This window comes from Dryobates pubescens, chromosome 9 (assembly GCF_014839835.1).
Source record: "Dryobates pubescens isolate bDryPub1 chromosome 9, bDryPub1.pri, whole genome shotgun sequence".
NCBI lineage: Eukaryota > Metazoa > Chordata > Aves > Piciformes > Picidae > Dryobates > Dryobates pubescens.
In genome coordinates, this window is record NC_071620.1 from 34,990,988 (window position 1) to 35,009,102 (window position 18,115).

Below are 18,115 nucleotides of genomic sequence, written 5' to 3' on the forward strand. Positions count from 1 at the left end.
TTTTCACCCTTACAATCTGCTCTGAAAAAGCCAGGTAAAGTGATAAAACCAGCTGCATCTGTCTCAGTTACATTTTTGTCTCGCTTAAATGCATATTAAAAAGACATGCACTTTAGCATTTTAAGGTTGGAAAAGTTACTATTCACTTGACTCAAAATACAGTCTGCCTTTGTCACACATTAGTGTTCCTGCTGTAAGGAGGAATATGTTAAAATTACTTAAAATATGGTAATCACATTCCATTCATACATGCACAGCAAATCGTACTTTCTAGTTCTTGACAGACATACACATAGAATTTATAAGCAAAATACCTGTATTTTTTTACTGTGTCCATACTTAAGGCATTTAATTTTCTTAAAAGTCTGCACCCATGGTTCACATCCAGAATATGATACATATTTTTAGGTGGAAGAGTTTGTATCTCTTCCTCCTTCCCATAATATTTTTCCAAGTCCTTAATCTAAGCTGTATTGATTAAAAAAGAAAATAATAAAAAATTAACATTTGAATTGTTTGTCATGCTGATAAAATGTCACCCATCTGTTGTGCACTTAAAAAGTGAATTCCTGACCTCAGTCATTGGGAGCAGGATTTTATCCAGAGTGTTATTACAAATATACAGTGGGAAAAACAAAAGTTCAGTCGCAGAGAGCAAGGTCGAATTGCTGTGCTAAATGTTCTCTTTATTTCTTTCGAAGTGAGGCATTTTAATGTTGTTTTCTGCACTACCAGAGTAGTCATCATTTCTCCTGGGTTTTTTTCAGTGTAATTATGCTTTATTCTGATTCACTTTAATGCTTTACTCCGATTCATTTTAATACTTTATTCTTCCTTCTTTGTGTATCAGGAGAAAAGGTAGAGAGAATGGGAAAATAAAATTGAGCCACATCTGGAGACAGGAATGCAGGCTGTCTTAGGGATGTAAAACAGGATGTACCTCCAGATACATCGCTCTGTGTGCTCCAGCACTGAAACAAAATGAGCATTCTGAGTGCTGTTAGGAGATAGTTGATGTGGCAGTGGCAGGATTAGAGGTGGGTGTCTTATCTGTTCTGAAACTGTTTACCTTACTTAGATAAATTATCACAACTCCTTGTCTCAATATTCTCTACAGTTGATTTATAGGAGCTCAGTTAAATTCAATATTAAAGGGATTTCAGTTCTACTTTAGCTTGAACTTAACAAGCTTTAACCTTAATAATACCCTGACTCTGTGTGTGCCAAACACAGACAAGTAATACAGGTCCTAGAGGTTTGCAAACTTGACAGGAAATGTCCTGAATCAGATTTGTAACTGGTAACAAGGCCCCTGTAGTAAATAGAGGTCTTACAAAGTATGAGCTTAAATAACAGTGAAAACAGTGTTTTCACTTGTAAAGTGTTTATGTGTGTTCTGTAGTACTTATGTCCTTCACAAAACAGCTTCCACTACTAAACCACTTTGTATTTGAATGTTTAAATCCATGAGCTCATGGACATGGCAATTACAGAAGCAAGGTCTCTGAAGCACCAGGAAAAAATCCAGTCTGTGTGGAATTTTAAGAATTAAAAAGCAAAAATAGCACAGAGTGTTGGTTTTAAGGTTTAGGCTTAGAAGGAAATACTACACAATATGCAGTAACAAAGAATTTATGCATCTCAAATGTAGTTATCTTAAATACAGTAACAAAGACTTGCATATCCCATGAGACTCAGAACAATTTGTGAACTGGAGACAGAGAAGACGAGTCCCAACCACTTTTAAGATGAGATACTGAAACAGTCCTGTGAGAACTCGTATTTTCTATACCTTGAGTGAATGTTCAGCTACTACCCAGTACCTGGCAATTTTTTGTTCATATTTCCGTATGGACAGCCTCTTTTACAGACAGCACAATTCACGTTTTAGTCTTCAGGGAGCTGCTTAAATGATATAGGGGAGGCAGCACTGCAGAGAGAGATGTCAGCAGCAAGAAAGCTCTTCCTGTGTCAGAAGGGGTCAGCATGCATGGCACTAGTAGAGTCGAGGGAGCCATGGCTGCAACAGCATCTCAGTCAAACTCCAGGTGAGTTCAGCAGCTCTGGCAGCTGTGGTCTTATTCCAGTTTTCCTGCTTCCCCTGTTAGGGAAACTCCAGTGCTGCATTACTAAAAAGGCTAGTGAAACTTGAACCATATACCAAATATACAGCTTGGACAGAAAAGAGAACCCCATCCATTATAGTTTAGATCCGTGTTGCTTGTAGCACTTTGCAGGGAGACAGGAGATCTCCATCTGAATCACAACAAGGGAACGAAACTGCTCTCCACTTCCTTACTATTAGGCTAATTCATAAAGATGGGAACATTTGAAATGCAGCTAGAGGAAGTTGCACTTTGCAGAAAGCACAAGCCTCTGATGGTTTATGCCTTCTGTTCCAAAGAGAAACTGCAGCTCCTCAGCTCAGGGACCTGCCTGCAGGAGTGCCCTTTCATTCTACATGGTTAAATGTCAATGGGAGGCAAGTGCATAGGCAACTGGAGTAAATCATGCAGCACCATTTACACGAGGAAACCCAGTTTCAGCACTTGAAAGAGTTTATGAACACAGAGTTGCAATATTTCCTTTATTTAGGTTTTGAAGAAACAGGTAATCACGAATCTAGCCCCTGGGAACTCAAACAGCAGCAGTTTATATATGGTACAAATAACAAATTACATGACTGGTTATATGATTTTATATCACATAAATCTTTGCACACATGCTCTATCAACTACCTAATTCAATATATTATCACCTAATTCATTATACTAATGTGGTCCTACATTTACACATAGAACAATTCTAGAGGTGTGGGGTTATGTAGGAGATAGTATTACAAGCCCTGCAGGTTATGTAGGAGAGTCTTTGATGTTTTGATCATTGTCCAAATCAGTCTTTGGCTGTAAAGAAGCCAGAATAAAGTATTAGCTACAAAGGCTGACAGAATTGTACTGTCTCTAGATGCTGCTATTAATTACTGTGTCTTTGTTCTGATTATTTTAACCTTTGGCCTTTAGTCTTAGGGGCATTCCATTCTTGTCCTGCTTTCACACCAGTTTGTTATAAGCTTATTCAGCCTCGATATTTTTAACTCCTGGCATCAGAAGTTGAAACCCCAAATTCTCAGCTGTACCACATATCCACATTTCTGGTGCAGGACTAGAACGGATTGGGTGCACACAAATGCTGTTATGCCGGAGCTCAGCGTCGTAACGGGCAACCACACTATGCCAAGTCTCTCCTCATCTGTAGGCAACCGGACTTGCTCTGCACCTCGGTACCCTCCCGCCGACAGCGGGAGAGTTGCCCACAGCTCTATGGGCACGTGAGGAGCCACCAAGGCTTCTCCGCTGGAATACCACACGCACCCTGCCCTGCCTGCTCGCTTCATCAGTTTGGTTTGGGTTTTCCCTCTTAGTACAGCCGGAAAAAGGAAGCTTTCGGCAGTGCGTTCCTCCTTCGCCTCCCCTTCCGCAGCTGGCTCCGCCCCGGTCGCTGGGCAGTGGAGCTGCCGGGCAGGTGAGAGTTGAGACCTAGAAAAGCGGCTTTCCTCGCCTGGGCTCGGTTCAGGGCTTAAGCTTTAGACAAGTCTTGCTTATGGAAAAGCCCCTCATAGCAAAATGCTTTCATTATTTTTTTTCTCCCCTAAAAAATTAAGAGTTACAGATCCTCACCCCGGTTTCTCTTCTAGTTTTCAGCATGGCAGTGGACTGGCTCGGCTTTGGCTACGCTGCCTTGGTGGCATCAGGAGGGATCATTGGCTACGCAAAAGCAGGTACGGTGCGGGAAGATGTCTGCATCTTCATTCCCCACCCCACCCCCCACAGCCCCCTCCCTCCCCAATAGCTTTGTGTGAGCTGGACAGCTTTTTACCAACAGCTCGTATCTCAAAGTTCACACATATACGAAGTTTATCAGTTTGTACCATGTGCTGATAACTTGGTGCTCTTGGGGTGTGGTGCTTTTTGGATTGAGTGGGTGCTTTAGGATGATAAGCCCACAATTGCTTTCTGGTGGATGCTGGTACCTTGCTTCTCGGTTGTGCTGTGGGGTGAACTGAGATAAGGTTGCTTGAGATAGGCTTTCCCCCTACTATTTTAAATACATGCATTCTGTAAATTTTCTGTAAATTTTCTGTATCTTAACATAATTCACAGGGGTGTTTGTTTGTTTGCATTTGTTTTAAAGACTTACTTTTAATGTTTGATAGCAACAGTTCTGCAAGCTGCAGAGAGTTTTCAGAAGGATCCCTACATCCAAGTAAAGCTGAACAATGCAAATCAGCCCTTAAACTTGTTCCTTTTCTGGGCCTTGCATCATGAGCTTGTCCTCTGACCTACTGCTTTCATTTCCTGACCTTCCTCTGAGTTTGTCCTCCTTCTGACAGAGCTATGGGTTCATCCCTGCTGCAATATTCTCTCTTTCAGTTGTGAAAATCCCTAAGCCATCTTAGGGCTTGTGATGTGAAGGTGTGTTGCCAAAGCCAGTAAGACTTACAAGTGCATTTGACTACATAGATGCTAATGCCTATTCTGGTCTGTTTTGTATTGGCTTGATTTATCCTTTGAGCTGTGAGTAGAGTTTAGGACAGGAGGGACAAGGCCTATGAGGAGCAGCTGAGGGAACTGGGGCTGTTTAGTGTAGAAAAAAAGGAGGCTGAGGGGAGACCTTATTGCCCTCTACAACTACCTGAAAGGAGGTTGTAGCAAGGAAGGCACTGGTCTCTTCTCACAAGTTACTAATGATAGAATGAGAGGGAATGGCCTCAAGCTGTGCCAGGGGAGTTCTAGACTGGACGTCAGGAAAAAAAACTTCACTGAAAGGATTGTTAGGCACTGGAATGGGTTGCCCAGGGAGGTGGTTGAATCGCCATCCCTGGACTTGTTTAAAAGCCATGTGGGTCTGTTCCTTGGGGACATGATGTAGTGACAGACTTGGTGGAGTGGGCAAAATGGCTGGACTTGCAAACTTCTCTAAGGTGAGTTGAAAAATGGGCTATAAAAAGGACCACCCTCAGTAGCATTAAGTCCTGAATTCTCCATTAGCCTTATTGAGGGCAGTCAGCACTCACAGGGGTCATGTCACTTCATTGCTTGATGTAATCTATAAATCACCAATTTGGATGTGGTATTCTTTATCTTCTGGTAGTTTGTGATCATCATTTATACTGAGGATTTCAGAGAAAGCTTAGGTGAGTCCAGGGAGCCTTCTTCCAAAATCTGCAGTTACTTTTGGATCAGATCTCAGGTGTACTTAAGAGATACGACCTCTTTTATTCAATTCTGCTCTCTTTGGCAACTCTTTGAATGCACTCCTACCCAGTTTGGCCCATGTGTCTTTTTCCTGCTCTTAAATCTTTACTGTTTAGTCCATCTACTTTACTGCTCCTCAGGAAATTCTGGTATTACTGTGTTTAAATAACATATTTCCATTTGCACAAATGCCACTCCTTTTGCTTTTCTTACTATTCTTTCCATCAAAAATATATTAATGGCTTTGCTGTTAGAGAATTAAATACTAATGCTATTTGTATCTTATGCAAGAGTATTTAGACATGTGTTGTGATGCAGTTCAACGTGGTCTTAATATCGTAAAAGAACCCTTTCTAATTTGCTTCATAACAGTGAATGCTACTTTTTGTTTGTTTAATTGTTGGTGGTGTTTTACAAAACAGATAAGCTGATGAGCAAATTTATCCATGAGTGTATAATAAATGCATTATCTTTAATCTATCCAGGTAGTGTCCCATCACTGGCTGCTGGCCTTGTCTTTGGGAGTTTGGCTGGACTGGGTGCCTATCAGCTCTCACAGAATCCGAACAATGTGTGGATTTCTTTGAGTAAGTAACTTAAAATATTACTTGGAAGTTACCTGAAATGACTGCATACTTAAAATGAGTGCCTGGAAGTCTTTGCAGAAGAGTTAAACTGATGGTGTTGTATATCTAGTTTCAATCCAGTCTTTGAATTGGTGTTTTAGTGAAAAATCTCCCTTACTGGCCAAATGCTAGTCCTCTCCCTGGAATGGGAACTGTTAGCATTCCTTAATTACATTCTTTTAATATATTAAGAATGCATCATGACAACTGCTTGTCTTGGTGCGTCTTGATCAGTGATTTCTTACTGCATTCCTTCGTCCCTTTTGCAAGTATTTTGTGTTTGGGGTGATAGTTCAAACTTACATTTTCATTCCTTTCATACAACATTAGCACAAGTTAGACATGAAAATGCTCTCTTCCTTTTATGAGAAGTTGTGAAATTACATGCATAGCTTTAGTGATCTTCCTGCACACAGAGATTCTCTGTCTCTGCGTGAGTTCCAGAACAGTGCAGCCAGTCCAGTCTCCCAAGTACCATGTTTTGACAAAGATGCTTCTGCACACACTCCTCAAAGTTATGGAGTGCACTGTCTGCCAGAACTTGATTTAGAATGTTTGCACTGCACATACTGAGGTATTCCAAGATTTATACAATTAATCGATTCTCGTTGTCCATTACATGACATAACCCTGTTTCACTTTCTCACATGATGCTACTACTTCTCTATTGTGTTAGTTTTGAATCATAGAGTCATAGCATCTCTCTTGGACATGTTGCTTCTCTGCTAACTGCATTTTATAATCTCTTACTGAAGTTACATCTGGAACATTGACTGCCATCATGGGAACAAGATTTTACAACTCAGGAAAATTCATGCCTGCAGGGCTAATTGCTGGTGTCAGGTACAACACAATCTACTACTTTGTTTCTTTAACCTCCTATCTGTGATTTCTTATCTGCTTAATTAAACTAAGAGGGAGTGAATAATTCTGTGTATCTTTTGTTTTCATGCACCAGTTACATGGGAAGTAGTTGCAAATGATTTGGCAAGTTCTTATTATTGTTTAATTCTGTCTTTTTTCCCTTTGTATAGCTTGCTAATGGTTGGGAAATTGGCACTGAAGATGCTGGAAAAGCCCCATGATAAGTAATTTTGCATCTCAGTATCTGGATGAGGAAACTTGATAGCAAAGTTGCATGAATGCAGAAGCAAGAAGATGGAAGAAGTTTCTTTATCAAGACAATTTTTTTTCTTTATATAAGGGAGAATAAGATAATGGTATAGTTGACATACACGGTGCCATTTGTTTCAGTGATCTGGCAGAGGTATTATCATGCAGTGAGACATTGGTCCTGCATTTGATGTGTTTTTTTTCCATACACACTTCAGTATATGAAAATAAAACCAGGTAATGTGCAGTGTAATTGCTCCTCACCTACCAACCAAGGCCCAGCCTGCTCTCAGGTACTGATTCTATAAGAGAAACCCCCAAAATCGCAATCATGGAAGAAAGTGAGCTCCATCTTCCTGGCTAACCCTCATTTCTATGCTGAACCTGACTGCTGTTCTTCCCCGATTCGGGCTGCCATTGGGTGACGAATGAAGGCACAAACCCTGCTGCTGAATAGCAACAAGATTCCAGAAATGCAGAGAGCAAAGAATCTCAGAAGTCCTCCCAAAAATTCCTTTATTGCTACATTGTAGAATCCCTAGCATTACAGAGTCTCAGACCCGCACTTACAGAAGTCCTGGAAGCCCTTAACAGACAAAGCAGCTAACAGAAGTAGCAGTCACAAGCATATCCCTAGCAGCATCTCTATGCCGAAGCTCTAGCCGAAGCCCTGACCAACCTTCCTCGAGAAGCCCTGACCCTGCAATCTGCCTTATAGCTCAGAGTGGCTGTTTGATAACAAAGAGTATAAAAATCACCGAAGCAGTAAAATCCAACCATGTGTATAAGCTGAAATCTTTTCCCAGTAAGAGGTGCCAACACGTCAAGGAGGTGGCTTTCTGCAACATGTTCCAGTCAAAGGGTGCCAAAGTGAGGATGTTGTTCTTGGCACACATGAAATGTTATTGTTTTGCTCTACGCAGCATGCTAAGGAATCTTGCACTCTGCATGTGTCCAGCAGCTGCCCTCTGAACAGTGGCTGCAACACCTGACATTGTGTAATCCAAAGTATTCCACCGGCCAGTTTGGATCCATTGCTCTGATCGTGTTCCGTTGCAGTTTCTTATGCACCTGCACACATGGGAAATTGGGATGGCCTTCATTTCTTATCAACAACTGAAAACATCAGTATATTATCAGCATTATTCTCATACCAAATCCCATACTGAATCCAAACCACAGCACTATCCTTGCTACTAAGAAGGAAGCCTAGTTCTACCCCAGCAGAAACCAGGACCACCTGTAATTAAGAGGTACCAGGAGTAATCAGCTCAATATCAAATACAAAGTCAGTGTATACTATACAATTCATACAGAGTAGTACAGCATGTCTTACCTCTTGCCCTCCAAGTTCATATACCACATCTGCATAACACCATGTATCTTTTTATTGTGAAATTATGCTAAAATGTTGTTTTTCTACAAGTAAAATCTGTTACAAACCTTAATTTGGCATATTTTTTTTTCATCATTGTGTAGGGGGGAGGTAGAGGGTATTTTTTTTTTCTTGTTTTCTTCATAGGGGAGGTCTTTGCAGTGACCTGTTAGTATCCCAGTGCTCTCATTCAATTACATTTTAAAATCACTTTTTAAATGGAGGGGCAGCAAAATAAATTTGGAGCCTTTATTAACAGAGCATTAAAGCAATTGTTGGAAAGGAACTTTGTAGATTAATTAAGCAAGATCTGTGCTAGGTAAAATGTGATTGGCCAAAGGACTGTATAAACAGTAAAATAGCTTAACTTTATGTAATTCTGGTTTTACAGGCTTATTAGAGTAAAATACCACCATCGTGGTGAGGTCTGAAGTATGGAAGAGGCATCAGTGGCATCTAGTGGCTTAAACACAATCTCCATCACTTCTCCTCCCCTCAACCTCTGTTAGTGCAGATACAGCTAATGTGTGCTTAGCACTGTGATGGAAGGAAGAGGCAAGAAAAAGTGTGAAAGAAAATTACTAAAAAGTAAGTATGTGATTACTGATAAGCTAGGATTCTTACAGTGTGTAATTTGTCTTGTAAAGTGATATTTTAGGTACTGACTATCCCAAGATTTTGGGATCTATACTTGTCCTTGTTTGAGCTAGAGCAGAACTAATTCTTTTCAGCTTCATCTCTCCTCATTGACAGCACTTTTATAAAGTTAACAGCATGTTTTTCACAGAGTTTCTGCTTCTAGCAGTAGTAATGCTGATGTTCAGAGTTACTACCAAGGGCTGGGGTGCAGAAAGCCTCTTGCTTGTGCTTGCTCCTGTGCAGACAAGGTCACTGCTAAATCTTGTGTACACATTGGGAGTGCAGTATACAAGAAGTCACACCTGCAGGGATGAGCAGACAGGACACATGACCCTAAACTGACCAACAAGGGATACCATTCCATATGCATCATACTCAGTATAAAGCTGAGACACCATAAGAGTCAAGCCTCTTCTTCAGTTGCAGGAATCAAACAAGAACTCTGATCCCGATCCATGAGTTTCTGAATCCAGTTCCAGAACCTAGCTCCTGCATCCATTTCTGTTCTCTTGCTGAGTCTAGCCTGGGACTTGCCCAGTGCCTGGCCATAGCATCAGTGGTGATGGTGATGTCATTGCCATCAGGAAGTAAGGGTCAATATTGGTTTGTATCTCTGTATTTTATTCATATTATTTTCATTAACCCTGTTTTAGTTTTCTTTTTCAACCTATCAGTCTCTTTCCCTTACTCCCTTTCTCATCCCCTTTTGGTGGGGCCTTACTAGGAAAGAGTAGAGGGGGAAAAGAACCTCCCTTGACCTACTGGGCACGTTCTTCTTAACGCACCCCACAATATCATTGGCTCCTGTGGCCAGCTGGTTCACAGTGAATCTGTCCACCAGCACTCCCAGGTCCTCCACAGAGCTCGTCTCCAGCAGGTCATCCTCTAACCGATACTGGTACTTGGAGTTATTCCTCCCCAGATGCTGGACTCTACATTTGCCTTGGTGAATTTCATATGCCTAACTCTCCAGCCTGGACAGGTCTCACTGAATTGCAGCGCTGCCTTCTATTGTGTCAGCTGCTCCTCCCAGATGTGTATCATCAGCTGCCCATGGTGTAGATCCATTTGAGCTATTGATTTTACTCCCAACATTGGCATGCCACTCCCAGGTTCATCTCTAGTGAGGCTAGTTTTATCCCCTTCCCTCTTCAAGCCTAGTTTAAAGCCCTCTCAAAGAGCCCTGCCAGTTCAGGGGCAAGAATCCTTTTTCACCTTTGAGATAGATACCTGGATTCCATCTGTTTCCAGCAGGCCTTGTGCCCTGTAAGCCTCCCCACAATCAAAGAAACCAAAGTACCAACAGCACCAGCCTCTGAGCCATGTGTCCTTTCCCGTTCCTTTCAGTATTCTTCCCTGCCACTGAAGGGACTGAAAAAAACATTACCTGTGCCCTAATGGTTCAGCCAATTGCTCCAGTGCCCTGAAGCCCCTTTTGATCGCTTTTGGACCTCTCTCTGCAACTTCATCACTGCAAACCTGCATAACCAGTAGTGGGTAATAGAGCGCTGTACCAGACCAGGTAGTTCACTAGCAACATCTTTAACCCAGCCCCCAGGGAGGTATCAGACTTCCCTGTGGAACGGGTCTGGTTGGCAAACTGGGCATTCAGAAGGGAATCACCTATGACGGCTACCCTCTTTTTTCTTCTTAACGGAGGCAGTCGTAATGACTGACTCACCCTAGGCATGTGCCATGTGCCTCCTGCCTCAGAGCAGGAGTGAACTCTGACAAGCGTGGCTCAGCGGGGCAGGGACAAGAGTGACAGCAGCAGGTCAAAACCCGGCATAGCTGTCACTGCAGCGAAGTCACCGAGGCAGTCTCTAGGGTGGAGGAACCTTCCTAAGGCGGATAAACCTCAGCAAAAGAGCCAAGAGGTTGTCCTTATGCAACAGGTATGGGTGGGGCTCTGGAACTTGAGGGCCAGGAAAATGGGATATAGATGGAGTGTCCTCTCTCTGCTTTTGCCTTTTATCTTTCACTATGGTTTAGCCAGTTCAGGAAGGTTCCACCGCCGCAATCCTCCACCCTGGACTCCACCTCAGTGACTTCGCTGAGATGGCGGCTACACCGGGTTTTAACCTGCCGCCGTCACTCTCGTCCCCGTCTACGCTAAGAGCGGCCGCTTGTCAAGCTAAATCTTCCCGCCCTCAGAGGGCGGGAGCTGTAGTTACCCTCCCTTTTTCGTTTTCTCTTCGCTCTTTTGCTGCGGCTTCAGGCACCGTAAAGCCTTTGCCTGGGAGGCTTTGCTGAAATGGCGGCTCCACGGGTTTTAACCTGCCGCCGTCACTCGTGTCCCCGCCCACGCCGAGGCAGAGCCGCCGCTTGTCAGAGCTGCCCCCGCCGTGAAGCGGGCGGGTCGCCGGAGCGTCCCGCTCTGGGATGCTTTTGCCTCCGTCTCTTGCCGTGCTTTAAGCCATTTTAGGAAGGTTCCTCTGCCGCGATCCTCCACTCTGGAGTGTTTCACGTCAGTGACTTGGCAGAAATGGCAGCTATGTTGGGTTTTAAACTGCTGCCACCACCCTTGTCCCTGCCCAGGCCGAGTCAGAGCTGCCGCTTGTCAGAGTTCGCTCGTCCCGCTCCCAGATAAGACCGGGAGAGACTCTCTCTTCACTTTTGTCTTCGGTCGTTTGCTGCTGTTTAGCTTCTTCAGCAAGTATCTTCCGCTGTGGAGCCTTTGCCTCAGTGACTCCACTGAAACGGCTACACCAGGTTTTATCTTGCTGCCACTGTAGCTCTTGGCCCTGCCCAAGCTGAGTCAGACCTGCTGCTTATCAGAGCTGCTGCTTGTCAGAGCTTAGGCTTCCTGCTCTGAGATGAGGTGGAGAAGATGGAGAGACCCTCTCTCTGCATTTCTGCTGTAGATCTTTCGTGTTTCAAGCCTCTTGAGGGGCTCACTCAAGACTGGAGGAAGGAATTTCCTATTCAGTTTGTTAGATAAATGGTCTTCTGACAGTAGTATCTTGCCCTAAACGTTTTAAGGGGTGTGTGTAAGCATACCTTTCTGTGTAACAACAGTTGCTTACTGTAAATCCTAGAAAGTGAGAATGATGGATTCACTTCAATTCCTGCTCTGGATGGATTAAACTCCCTTCCCAGGAAGGGACTCTGTGCCTCAGGCAATGGGATAGCCTATGGAGAATATTGCCTGGAGAAGCCCCATCACAGCAGAGGAGAGAGCACAAAGATTCTGAGACCTGTGGGAACAGGAACAACTAGTTTATTTTTTTAGTCTTCTTTTAGAGCTAAATAGGAACTGGCAAATTGTGGAAACATTCTGAAGCTGAGAAGTGGAGCCCAAGTTCCTCATGTGAAAAACTCATGGGACATCCTAAATTTCACCTCTGCTAAATGTGCACTTCTAGCTAACCCTAGGTTCTTTCCCATTCAGAATCTTAGCTATGGTGTCCCAATTGCTCACAGGGGGACAGCACCAGGCATGTACAGGCTGGTGATGTGATGCACCACACAGTTAGCAGAAATGTGAGCGAAGATTCAGAGGGAGGGTCAAAAGCTTGTATTTTTTAGTGCCTCAATTGTGTCTTAGTCTTTATAGATACAACATTGAGACCTCTACTATAGAAATAATGTACTGAGGCTCAATTGCAGCACTGAATTGAGGGGAGGAAAAGCATTCTTTTTAGTTACCCATTTGATAGCTGTCATGCCCTAAGCTGTTTTTTCAATTAATATGACAGTTTGGGGTAGCAAAATCTCTTTAATTTAGTACAAATCTGTGGTATAGTATGAGAATATAAGTAAGGCTACAGTAGTAGTACAGACCAGTGTCTTACAGATTAGCAAAGGAGGATGAGAGAAGGATGGAAAATCTTTCAAGGGAAATGGTTTAGAAGGGAAAAATATCCATGTGCTGTCCTACTTTATCCCTCATTCTAAGAACATAGTACATGGCTCTTCTTAATGCAAAGTGTATCCCCTAGCTCTGTTGCTGCTACAGGCTTCAAAAGTGCACTTTGCCATGTCCCAGTTCTGTCAATCATGTGCTGGGAACTGTTGGCACTGCCATCCCTGGATGAGGGTCAGTCTGTGCTGAAAGTAATATGGCTTGAAGTATTACACAATTACACTTCTGTAGTGTTAAAATTGCTGGCTTCTTGGTGTTATAGCCATGTCTTTGACTACACAGTTTAATCACATGGAAAAATGGGAAGGGGAATAAAGGTTGGGAGAACCTCTAGGCAGTCATAGCAGAAGGAAAGTCTTTTTTTCCTCCAGAATACCTGCAAGTAAAAATGGCAAAATGCTGTGTCAATAATGGCACAGAGACTGCTTCTGCTGCCTTGAAATTCTTTCTTTCTGCTGGAGAAGATAAAAATTACTATGGTTTTGTGCCACGTGCCCAACTCAATACAGTGAACAAGTGACTTGGGTGATCCCTTTCATCTTCTTGTACTTTTCTTCTGAACCTGTGAAATGGAGATACTGTTTTTCTGTCTTCTACCTTGCTGTCTTACACAGTGTGTGGCATACGATGTTCCCAGCTCCAGAAACAAGAATTGGTAGGTCTGAAATTGGTTTATTGTTGGTAGTTAATGCAGCCTTGGTTTAATTTCATGCTCTTTTTCAAAATACCTAATGAGAAAAATTTTGGCAGGACAAATGTTTATTTCCCTTCTTTCATTTCGTTAAGTGTTGACACTTAAAACTGTATTTTGAGATGCTGTCCTGCAAGTACTATAACTAAGTTGAGTTGAGCTTTAGTACTAACACTTCAAGTCATAGAGCATCCTGAGCTGGAAGGCACCCACAAGGATCACTGAGGCCAATTTCTGACTCTACACAGGGCAGCCTAAAAGCAAAACCATGTATCTAAGTGTTGTACAAGTGCTTATTGCTGGGAGATTCTTCCAGTACTTGACCATCTCCTCAGTGAAAAACACACTCTTATATTTTTTTCTTTCTTTTTAAAATATTTTTCTTTATTTTTCTTTCCCATTTTTTCCTTTTCTTTCTATATTTTTCCTTTTTAAAAAATGTTTCTTTCTTCCTTCCTTTCCTCCCTTCCTTTCCTCCCTTCCTTTCCTCCCTTCCTTTCCTCCCTTCCTTTCCTCCCTTCCTTTCCTCCCTTCCTTTCCTCCCTTCCTTTCCTCCCTTCCTTTCCTCCCTTCCTTTCCTCCCTTCCTTTCCTCCCTTCCTTTCCTCCCTTCCTTTCCTCCCTTCCTTTCCTCCCTTCCTTTCCTCCCTTCCTTTCCTCCCTTCCTTTCCTCCCTTCCTTTCCTCCCTTCCTTTCCTCCCTTCCTTTCCTCCCTTCCTTTCCTCCCTTCCTTTCCTCCCTTCCTTTCCTCCCTTCCTTTCCTCCCTTCCTTTCCTCCCTTCCTTTCCTCCCTTCCTTTCCTCCCTTCCTTTCCTCCCTTCCTTTCCTCCCTTCCTTTCCTCCCTTCCTTTCCTCCCTTCCTTTCCTCCCTTCCTTTCCTCCCTTCCTTTCCTCCCTTCCTTTCCTCCCTTCCTTTCCTCCCTTCCTTTCCTCCCTTCCTTTCCTCCCTTCCTTTCCTCCCTTCCTTTCCTCCCTTCCTTTCCTCCCTTCCTTTCCTCCCTTCCTTTCCTCCCTTCCTTTCCTATATGGCTGTCTGACTATCTTTCTTTCTGCCTTATTTTCATTTTCCTCTTTTTTCTTTGATATTTCTTTTGTTTTCATTGTCTTTGTCAGCTAGTGGCTGCCTGTGGTGGAGATGGGGTGTTGCAGGGACTCTCCAGCGTGCAAAGCCAGGAGAGGGCGGCAATGCCGCTCCCATGCGCTGCCGTTAGGCGAGAGAGATACCCTACCCCGAGGGATGGAGGCAAGGACAGATAAAACAGCTAACAGTATTTAGCAGCTTCTAATTTGGGGTTTACCTTCTTGTAGTCACCTGACCTGAAACATCAAATACGTTCCTTTGCTCACTCAGCCGAATGTCTGCTTCCTTGTTACCTTTTATCATTATTACCTGATTACTTTTGCAATGGCCTGAGCAATGAAAGGACACCATAGTGGAGCAAAACTGCTGAATGCTGCTAAGTGCTGCTGCTAACTGCTGAGTGCTGCTAAAGAGCTGATAGCAATCACATGAAGAATTAAAATAAAATCCTCCTGCCAATGTTCCTACACACCCCGAAGGAAATCTCATCCTATCTATGTTGGAAGATCAGCCCAGCTTTTCTCACCTGTATGTTTCCTGCGAGAAACAAAACCTGCAGGTTGTCAGGCTGGACCAGGAGCAGTCCAGGCCTCCTTCTCTAAACACCGTTAAGGAGCACATACACGTTAAGAGTCTTGTAAGCTGTTACAGTGTGTATACAATCAGGGAAAGGATGCTGGACGTGTTTATTTGGACGTAGTGCTATTTCAGCCATGGTGTAACAATAGGAAATGGCTGGGATCAAATTATCTGCTGTTACCTGAAGGCAGCCTGTCTGTAGGAGTTATTTGATGCACTGAAATTCCTTCTTGCTCCTCTGTTCCGTAATAAATGTGCACACAACTTCCTTTGGGAATGGGCCAAGTATCACTCTATTAGTATGCAGCACCATGGCAGCAAGGCAGGAAAATACACACCAGGTAGAGAGAAAATAGATGAAAAGCAGCATGAGCAAAGTAAATGCTTCTACATTCTGTATTTAAACTTCCTTTCACTGAGATTCCTGCTGCTCTCTTGGGTTATGACAAGACCTCAAATATTCTGAAGTGAGAATGAGGTTGGTCTGCTTACCCAAGTTCTGTTTTCAAAACAAAAATGAAGTCTGAACTAGGAGGTAGGGAATTATTGGGGGGGTTTGTGATGGGGTATGAACTCAAGAACCACAGACAGAGTGACAACCCTAAAAATCCTCTGAAAGTATCCGAATCCATAGAGCTGTCGTGGAAATGATCTTTCTGATTCTCTGGGTGGTTTCATATTCCTGGTGTTTAGCAGAGTGCTAATTGATTCACTCTGCATTGCACTTACCCTACACCCAGCAACACCTTAGTTTCCAGACACTACCTCACCTGGCATCCCTGCAGCGTTTACATCAGCTGAGGGGTTGGCATGAGTTTTTCTCCTCCATGTGCCATTACTGTCTCATCCCTGGCAAACAACAAGGGCTTTCTGTTCAATTTGGTTTTATAAATACATTCTATACACATTCATTTTTATGTCATTCCATTTATTTCTGTGAAGGACAGGTGGGGAGTTTAGCAGATAGTTCCTTGGGCAACACAGACCCAATTTCAACTACATCCTTCTCACAGCCAAGTGTGCATCCAACACAAATGTTCATACATGTGCCTCAGACAGCACCAGGAATGCACAGGAAGGGGTTTTATTTATTTATATATGTTTTACCAGTGAATATAACATTTATTTCTGTATATCCCATTCCCATGCTCTCAATTAAGCAAATATTCCTGATAGTCTGTAGTAAAAGGCTAAAAACTGCCAACCTTCAGAGTTCTCTTGGGAATGGTGTATTGCACAGAGGCACAGATTTTGTTCAACATGTTTGGTTTATAGAATATATCCCACAGGATGTCCCTCAGGATCAGGACTCTCCCCAAGGGTACTCCTTGCATGTGAATATTAACCTTACAGTGTCACCTATAGACACTTGAATTGCTTTAGAGAGCATTCTCTTTAACTACAGAGCAAAAGACCTGCTAAAAGAGGGTGTTCAAAGCATGCAAATCCTTCCTATCAACTGTAAACAGGGTGTGATGCACATGTTAAGAGCACAGAAGGAAATAAAATAGTTAACTATTTAAGCAACACTTTTAAGTGAGACCTAATTACTGCTAATCTCTGTTGTGGTGGTGGTGTGGTTTTTATTGTGGTGGGGGTTTTGTTTGTTTTGTTCCCCCCCCTTTTTTTCTTTTCTTTTTTTCTTTCTTCTTCCCCCGGGGGCAGTGAGTGTACACTAAAGAAGAGGAGGCTTGGGGGAAGAGGGGTAAGAGAGGTCAGCCTGCTATTAATTGCATAGTGTTTAGCTGGGTCACTGCAGTCGACCTCATTCACATCTTTAATTGATGTCTTGTTTTGAAATCCAAAGTGGCAACACCATGCAAGATTTGTGCTCCATCAGAGTCATGCTGTATTCATTACCCTCTCATTCTTTATCAAGCATGTTTTCCACATGCAGCTGAACATTTAAATTCAGCTGTAGCATTGTCCAGAGGTAAATGAATCATGTATTGCCATGATCTGCTGCCAGGTACTGCATTTCCACTTTATCCACAAAATGTGAAGATGCAGTATGCCCCTGTTTCTGTCCAGTGTGAGGGGAAATAGGATTGTGCAACATCCTTGGGAGCAAGGGGAAAAATGAAAATACAGGTATTCAGCTTAAAAAAAAATAAAGAAAAGAAAAAAAAATAGTGAAACATCTGAAGTGCTGTGAGGATGTTGCCCTGGATGAAGGTTTCTGAAAAGATTATTTGACCTGTGGCAAGAAAAAGTGCTGCTGACCTGAGGTGTGCTGTGCCAACTGACCCACCTGAGTTCCTGTCCTTTTGTCTTTAGGTTTCTGCCTTTCAAAAGCGACATCTGACTGTGGCTGACAGTGAATCTATTTGTAGATCTTGCAAAAAAAAAACCCTCACAGAAATCAAAGTATTTTCCTACAGAGGACAACATATGAAGAAGGTATTTTTTGTGTTAATTTCTCTTGAAGTTGCTCTGCAGTTTATGGAAAAGGAGAAAACTGAAACAACATTTCCTTTAGGTGCCTCCTCTGGAGGCAATACTGATTCAGGCTTTGTTTAATAACCATGCCTGGGTAAGATAATATTCACTAATCCACTCAAAATTGTTTTTTGAAGGAGATGCACTTATGGGATCCTTTCCCTGAAGATAAGGGAGTCTGAGGCACCCTCCAACTGCCCTGAGTGAAGAGGTGCAAACTGGAGCAAGCTGAGATCTCAAGATCTCACAGTACTTTATCTTCTCCCTCAAAACCAGTTTCCTAATCCCCCAGACTTTCCTCTGCATGGGGAATGAGGCTCTGCATGGCTTTGACTCATGAGCAATACTGACAGGGTAAGTCATTAGAAACTTTGGGGGGAAGCTTCCAACTGTGTGCATCTGCACCCATAGCAGAGCCAGGAGAGGGAGTAATGTGGCTGTTTACCCCCACAT

General features: G+C 43.0%; 2 protein-coding genes across 2 annotated transcripts in view; both read left to right on the forward strand.

Moving 5' to 3' along the window:
* Positions 1-18,115, forward strand: part of CAP2 (cyclase associated actin cytoskeleton regulatory protein 2) — a 307,559-nt gene that overhangs the window by 169,542 nt on the left and 119,902 nt on the right. The window lies entirely within an intron of this gene.
* LOC104298054 (transmembrane protein 14C) lies at positions 3,417-7,621 on the forward strand. Its single transcript, XM_009898085.2, has 5 exons — positions 3,417-3,522; positions 3,695-3,778; positions 5,741-5,842; positions 6,637-6,724; positions 6,916-7,621. Exons 2-5 carry the CDS (start codon positions 3,703-3,705, stop codon positions 6,971-6,973), a joined length of 324 nt encoding a protein of 107 aa, XP_009896387.2. The 5' UTR covers positions 3,417-3,522; positions 3,695-3,702; the 3' UTR covers positions 6,974-7,621.